Genomic DNA, 7,491 nt, shown 5'->3' with positions numbered 1-7,491 from the left:
GCGTGTACCCCATTTGGCTACGAATATTGGCAATTAACACCGGGACTGAATTCCTAGGATCTGCCTTCACCGTGGGCAGCATTAAACTAGCTAACATAGCTGAATCCATCTTGGGATGATATTGTGAAATACCTATAAACGAAGTATATTAAATAATGTAACATTACATAATAGCAGTATTATTCAAAAACCCTAAATACTATACCTGCAGCACATATATGTGGACTTTTGTACTTTTTAATTTCTTACAATCCTGTCCTTTTCCTTAACGAGGCGTAGATTTTCCATGAATATGTACCATCTTGCACTTCACACTTCGCCTCAAACTTATCAGTTTTAGACTTAACGACGTGGTAGTTAACGCCATTATTGATGCTATGTTGTTTCAAAGCACCAATAAAACTATCACTGTTGAAAAACTGATTACTAACTTCAAATTCAGTCCAATCCAGTACTGAACTTGTACTATCACGCAACCGGTGTGGTAGGTTTGGAAACTCCAACTCATCATCTGCAAACAGATCGACAATATGCATGTGGGCTGGAGGTGAGTATGCCAATCGTGGATCTTCTTCTTCATCTAAACCCCCTTCAATATCTTCAGATTCGGTTGGAATAGGCTCCGGTTCAGAAAATAATCCAACTTCTGCACCATCGGCCCCGAGCTCTCGAGGTGGATCCACGTCAGAGTCATCTTCTAACCCACCATCATCTACAACATACGAGGTCCCCTCACCGGTGGACGTCGTAGGGAATACATCATCCCTTCTTCTGGGCGTTTCATAACGTCCCTAATTGGATGTAGATTACCAACCAGTAGAAGTTGATGCCGTTCCCTAGTACGAATTTCCAGCATCAAACATCGACCCACCGAGGTACATGTCCCATCCACCGACAGAGTGTCATGCCGGGGTTGTGTATTCCACACCGCTACCAAACATGGGTTGCTCCGTGTTTTGTAACCCACTAACCGAGTGTCGGGCAAGGGTCGCGTATACCTCTCGAACACCAGTCGCAAGTGCATCATTTGGCGATGTAAATTGTACATATAACTCAATATACGGTGCTCCACTAGCGAGAAGAGTTTGCACCATTGCCTTCAAGCTACGAGCACATTTTATGTCGAACGAGTCATATGTCACGGGATCAACAGTAGAACAAAATCGATACGTAATAGACAGAACTTTCATTGGCGTCGTTTTGGATATTTTACGCCTAATTCTTTTACGAAGTTCTGTCAAATATATGTTCTGGTTAAAAACCAGTCGCACTGTATTCTCCGACAAAAAAACAACACCGTTCTCGGTGAGGCAAACCTCACCATCATAGTAAATAACAGCACTAATACGTTCACTCATCTTCAATTTCTATCCTTCTTAACCTCTCTAAATTTTTTTAGCTGTAAGTAACTTATGCAATCTGAGGGAAAATTTTGCCTTACTTATAGCCTCAGGCCATGCGCCACTGTAGCAAAAGCGCGTCCACGTGAGAGCTTTTTTCAGTAGTTACTGTAGCAAAAGCGTGTCTACGTGGGAGCTTCTTTCAGTACTTCTTCTAACAAAGCATCTTGCTTAAAGCGTTTTTGACATTGTTTGCTCAGAAACGTCTACTCGAAATTATTTTTTCAAGAGCTACTGTAGCAAAAGCGCGTCCATGTGGAAGCTTTTTTCAGTACTTCTGCTGACAAAGCATATTGCTTAAAGCGTTCTTGACACTGTTTACTCAAAAACGTCTACTCGAAATTATTTTTTAGGAGCTACTGTAGCAAAAACGCGTCTACGTGAGAGCTTTTTTCAGTACTTCTGCTGACAAAGCATCCTATTTAAAGCGTTTTTGACACTGTTTGCTCAGAAACGTCTACTCGAAATTATTTTCTCAAGAGCCACTGTAGCAAAAGCGCGTCCACGTGGGAGCGTCTTTAAATTAACAAATAATTTAATTAAGTAACCGTAAACCCCAAACCCTAATTTATTTGAGTTTTTACTTAAAAACCCTAAACACTAAACCCTAAACTAATTTATTATAAATTTATAATTAATTTACTCAAGTAACCCCTAAACTCTAATTTATTTAATTTTTCTTTAAAAACCCTTAACTCTAAATCCTAATCTGATTTTTAAACTTTTTTAATTAAATTACTCAAGTAACCCTAAACCCTAATTTATTTGATTTTTTCTTAAAAAACAATAAACACGAAAACTAATCCAATTTTTAAAAAATTTAATTAATTTAATTAACAAACCCTAATTTCTTATTTATTTAATTTTTTCTCTAAAACCCTAAACTTAAAAACACTAAAACCTTAACCCTAACCCTAACCCTAAACCCTACTGTAGGAGACACGAGCAAAATGCGTCCTTGAGGAAGTGTTTTGCCTACTTGGACATAAAGCGCGCCCTTGAGGGAGTAATTTTTGTCCACGTAGGCAAAACGCTTCCTCAGGGACGCGTTTTACTGCCACGTCCCCTGACATCGCATTAATGTGGATGCGTTTTCCGATAAATAATTATTTATCAAGTCCATTTCAATAAAATTTTTTAAAAAATAAGCTTTTATGTGTAATTTGCCCTCCATTTACATCACATATGTACCATTTAATAAAACATATATAATGTTTTGTATTTTTTAATCGAGCTAAATAACAGTAAAATATTACGAAGATTAAGGGTAAACATGTCCAAAAGAAAATTTAATAAAATAATCCATCTCGAAAAATGTAGCCACGTGATATGAAGAACAGTTCCTCAAGTCTCAACTGAAAAGTAAGTTTGAAGTGGGGAGCAGGTTATCTGCACTGCACCACGTTTCGAACAACAAGAAAAATCACCCCAACCCATCAGATCCCAAACAGCGGTTCGGCTCCTCCCTTGGAATGGAACACTTCTAGATCTACTCCTTGGAACAAGTTATGAAAATGGCTATATCTCTTGTACTGAGTCGACTCATTCTCTTCCTCACTCTCACCTGCTTTGCAGCCGTCTCATCATCTACTACGACCACAACAACTCTAAAACGGCACTCTGGGTTTCTCTACTCTAGAACCCGAGGAAAATGCACTCCTCAGTAAGCCCTTTCTCTCTCTTAAAACCCATAAAGAATATCAATATGCTTATTTGTTTCGGTATTTTTCACAGTTACCCAGAAACCAAACAGTTTTTAAGAAAGTGTTTTCTTTTAATATTGTCTCGGTGAGTTATGGCACCGAGTTGAGTTGGGGGAATGCGAAATGTTGAGAGCTTTACTTATCCGCAGGTTCTGGAGCAGCAGGAGAGAGGCGTGGCCAAGGATGGTCCCACAGGGATCAACGGTATCGAACGTGTTCGGGTCGAGAGCGAGTGAGCGGTACAGATCGGATATGACATTGTTGGAATCAAGGGCTGTGAATGAAGAAGGGAACGTGTTCAATGAGCTGCTGAAGCAGGCGAGTGCAGCATTGCTGAACTCGTATGCGAGGAAAGGGTTCCCTTACTCGGCTTGGGAAGTGAAGACTCTGATGATTCAAGGGTTGGTCTCGGAATATGCCGCAGCACGCCTAACCAGACTCTTTTCCGTTGCTAATGATGCTTGTATTTAGTAGTATTCGGGTTGATACTAGCTTAAAAGGCGATAGGAGTAGCTAGTTTTGCTTGAAGCAGTACGACTCTGTTCTTTTTATTTTTAGTTTGTCAATTTGGTAGATTATCGCAAATTAAATGTGAATTCGATGAAAGATATTTCTCATTGGTCCTTTTAGGCGCTCATGCATGTCGAGGTATTGAAGGATTATTGGGAACTTAATATTGATGGTGTACTGTGTTGATTCTTCCAGCTTCCCTTGACCCAAAATCAGCTTTATTCTTCATGTTTTTGCTTAAATCTCATGGTGCATATGGTTTCTTCTAATACATTTAGCTTCATTTCGTATTGCAATAAGTGAGGGGCCTGGCAGGGTCCTAGTAATCTGCTGGAGCCGGCATTGCTGTGCTCACTGGGACTGCGAGTAGAGAGAATGGAAATGGCGAGAGCTATTGTTTGGTAGTAGCAGAAATGTTCAAGGGAAATTGGGGCCCGTAGTAGTGTCGAAAAATTAGATGATGGCTGGTCGTTTACTCTTGCAAAGCCCGTCATTTTGTCAACAAATAGTGCAGGGTTGGACCTGTTGACGTAAAAAAAATGGTATAACCCTAAAAGGCAAATTATTTCTCTTGCTTTCATGCACATTTTTGCAAGGAAATGCAAATTAAACCAGGTCTTGAAGAACCTATGCATTGTTACACACAAAAGATTTGTTCCATGACCGAGTCATCTCATCAAATATAATTATAACTACAATACAAATGACAAGTAAATATATGTTGGATCAATTAGAAGTAGATTCAACTCGAAACAAAGTACAACGGATTGAAAATATGAATATACCCAGGTAGGATCTATATATGGTGAGATTTAGATCCAAAATAATTTGGGTAAAAACTCACACATAACGTTCATACATTGTAAGACTAGCATGTAAGACTAGAAATTAGGCATTCAAGATCTCAAAACTTTGAGTTTTTGCTTATACAATCAGTGTCTCATTAGTATATTGCTTTGATTTTAAATCCATATCAAGGCATCCAAATAGATCCCACTTTATTAACTTTCAAGCAAGCATGTAGCAGGCCATTTTGGTTTGTTGTACTCATAAACCAAACCCTTACTGGTTTCCCATTTTTCCCAAAGTGATGAATGCAAAGATTATATGCATCTTTTGTGCAGGCAGCGTTAGGGAATGACTGCTGAAAAGAGAAAAAAAGGAAACTATATTGCTCGGTGTGACTTTGAATTACAGCTTAGTTGTTATATTGCCGTAAAAAACGAAATTTAATCAGCTGAACAATTAAGTTTGTTATTTTTGTTATGTCATCTTCTAACTTCCTACAACATTTATGTTATTTTTGGGTGAGAGTTTTGTACAACTTTTTCTTGTGTTGCTTCTTACATTTGTTTTCATGTTTGTTTTAGGTTCATATGCTTTCTGAAACTTCCCCGGCTATAGAATCTAACACGCTCCATTTTCCAAGCGCAACAAAAGTGGCATGAAAGAAAGTTCAAAACTTGGTCTTATATGGTTAAGCATAAAGAAAATATGCTCTTCAACATTTATCAGCAATGACGACTGATCATTGGCTGTTGCAATACTTTTATAATAACCAAAAAAGTGGGGAAACTGCAAAGGCAAGATAACCTATATGTGTTGCGTGGAAAAGGTCCTTGTGTAAAAGAATAGATAGAAATATAATTAAGCCTGAAAAAGGCTTAGAAATTATTTGAAGATGACATCGAAAAAGTAGAACTAAACATAAAGATTAGAAACAATTAGGTTCACTCATTTTTATTGCCAATTTGATTTACTTGTTTTCTTATTCAAAAACCTCTCTACATTTACGATTTTGTTTGTTACTTGTATACTTTGTGCTGTAATTTCCAACAATTAATGAAGATGAAACATGATTTTTCGAATAAACCCAATTACTAATCCAAATATTCATCTTTTCTTTTTTGCTTTTTTTAAAAAACTTCTCTCCTTTCTTGTCTTAGTACATAGATTTCGCATACTTCCACTGAACTTCAATTACAGTTTATTTCTTTTGCTATTAAATATAAGCACAATTTAAAATAGTATTTAAATTGCAAATGGTTAGTTGAAGGATAAAATGTGATTTCCAACTTGTCGGTTGCATTAGCTTAGTATCTAAGCTGGTTTATTAATCTTAATCAAATAAACAAAGTTTACTTTACGGCGACCAATTTTCCCACTATCTTATTAATATTTCTTGCGTCAAGCAAATAGCGTAATACCTAAGCGACTCCCATAAAGACACAGAGAGAATACGAATAAGAGCAAATATTCTAAGCTATCTGTTATCATTATAATTCTTTTTTTATAAAGAAGCAATTTTAACACCCTTTAGCGGATCTCTGCTCTCATCTTTCCATCTCTTTGTTCATGTCTTGCTTCAGCATAAGGTTTCCTCCAGCCAAGAAGGCATGGAAAAGTTTTACTTCCAAACTTCAAACCAGACTACACAAGCTTCACAAATCCAAAGCTTTCAAAAAACCCAAGAATAATGGGAAGAAGCTACAAAAAGCTGCTTCCAAAACTACAAGGCCTTCATTGTTCTTAGGGCAACGCCTTCAGCTTAAGAGCAGCCGGAGACGTCGTGCTCTTCCTTTTGGGTACCAACGGTACTACCTCTCCGTTAATAAAGCGGCGGCACCGGTTTACATAGATAAGCTGTTTAAAGATGCGCCGGTGAGTGGAGTGGTAGAGTATATTCATCAGCAGCCATTAGAGAAGAACAAGAAGAAGCTCATTGATGAAGCTGCAGAGGCTGGAACAAGCAATGAAGGAGAAAAGCAGGGAGATGATAAGTTGGAGTCAGTGGGATTGGCATCGCCTATGCTGTATGGAATAGATGCAAGAGCTGAGGAATTCATTGCAAGTTTCCGAGCAGAAATGGAGCGTCAGGAAATTATAGCACGTAATTTGTAGCGCTTGTTAATTACCCCATTACTAGTTTTTATCTCAAATATTCATCGACTGTAAGGGAAAAGATTATCAAATGAAGACAATTTAAATGGTTTAAATAAATTGATTAATGTATATACTGATTTTCAATAGATGAATGAATACAGCTCAAATAATTTCTGATGTTGGTTTAATGTTCACTCATCGAGCATATGATCACATGAGAATAGTAATCCAATCAATTCTCCGATATGCTTTTATTAATGGTGAATAATTTGGGGCTTGCCTTAAAAATAAGTAAAGATTGGTAGTGCACAGCTTTCGGGTACCTTGTAGTGTGGTTTTAAATGTTGGCACTTCTTTCCGCACTTTGAAGACGGTTATGGAGACTTGGCAGTTTTGAAATGGTGATTCATTGTTATTATCTTTCGATATTGAGCTGGGAATTCGAGTTTAACTCTAATAAAAGCTTGTAAAATAAAGCGATTAATTACCTATGGTCCTTAGACGATAATTATCCTTAAATAAATTAAAATAGATTGATATTCCATAGACACTCCTTTGGCTATTTCGATTAAATTATTTTTTAAAAAATAATATCAATTTATTTTGTTGATAATGATAAAAGATGAATATCAACAAATAAAGTAATAATTTGAAAGATTATCTAATTTATCATTTGCATAAAACGCGGTCGGTTTTATCCAGTTGTAGACTATTTATTGTTCAAAATTTTTTTGATTAAGAATACGATTTTGTTGTATAGTGAAAAAATAATTTTTTGTGTTATTTATAACAATAAATTTCTATCAATTTAGTATTTGTATATTTGGGTTGAGCGAATTTGGTCATTTCCCCTCGAATCGTTGGTGAGGAACATTATGAAACTGCGGAAAGGGTTAAGCAAACCTTACAGCGTTATAAAGAACTTCAGGACATTATAGCTATCCTTGGGTTGGACGAATTGTCCGAAGAGGATCGCTTAACCGTAGCAAGAGCGC

At 37.0% G+C, this 7,491-nt stretch overlaps 2 protein-coding genes across 2 annotated transcripts; both read left to right on the top strand.

Annotated features, from left to right (window-relative positions):
* The first annotated feature begins 2,678 nt into the window (after positions 1–2,678).
* On the top strand, positions 2,679–3,807 carry LOC107954608 (uncharacterized). The gene is made up of 2 exons (XM_016890216.2): positions 2,679–3,063; positions 3,253–3,807. The coding sequence occupies exons 1-2, from the start codon at positions 2,909–2,911 to the stop codon at positions 3,572–3,574; spliced, it is 477 nt and encodes a 158-aa protein (XP_016745705.1). The 5' UTR covers positions 2,679–2,908; the 3' UTR covers positions 3,575–3,807.
* Positions 3,808–5,968: 2,161 nt separating this feature from the next.
* Positions 5,969–6,514, top strand: LOC107954607 (uncharacterized). Its single transcript, XM_016890215.2, has one exon. The coding sequence runs from the start codon at positions 5,969–5,971 to the stop codon at positions 6,512–6,514; it is 546 nt and encodes a 181-aa protein (XP_016745704.1).
* The last annotated feature ends 977 nt before the right edge of the window (positions 6,515–7,491 follow it).

Source organism: Gossypium hirsutum, chromosome D07 (assembly GCF_007990345.1).
Source record: "Gossypium hirsutum isolate 1008001.06 chromosome D07, Gossypium_hirsutum_v2.1, whole genome shotgun sequence".
In the NCBI taxonomy this organism is placed as follows: Eukaryota; Viridiplantae; Streptophyta; class Magnoliopsida; order Malvales; family Malvaceae; genus Gossypium; species Gossypium hirsutum.
This window is presented reverse-complemented; position numbering and strand designations above follow the sequence as displayed.

Coding starts and splice junctions, on each gene's coding strand:
- LOC107954608 (XM_016890216.2), top strand. CDS start 2,909: ATGAAAATGGCTATATCTCTTGTACTGAGTCGACTCATTCTCTTCCTC. Junction 3,064..3,252: donor CGAGGAAAATGCACTCCTCA/GTAAGCCCTTTC, acceptor ACTTATCCGCAG/GTTCTGGAGCAGCAGGAGAG.
- LOC107954607 (XM_016890215.2), top strand. CDS start 5,969: ATGTCTTGCTTCAGCATAAGGTTTCCTCCAGCCAAGAAGGCATGGAAA.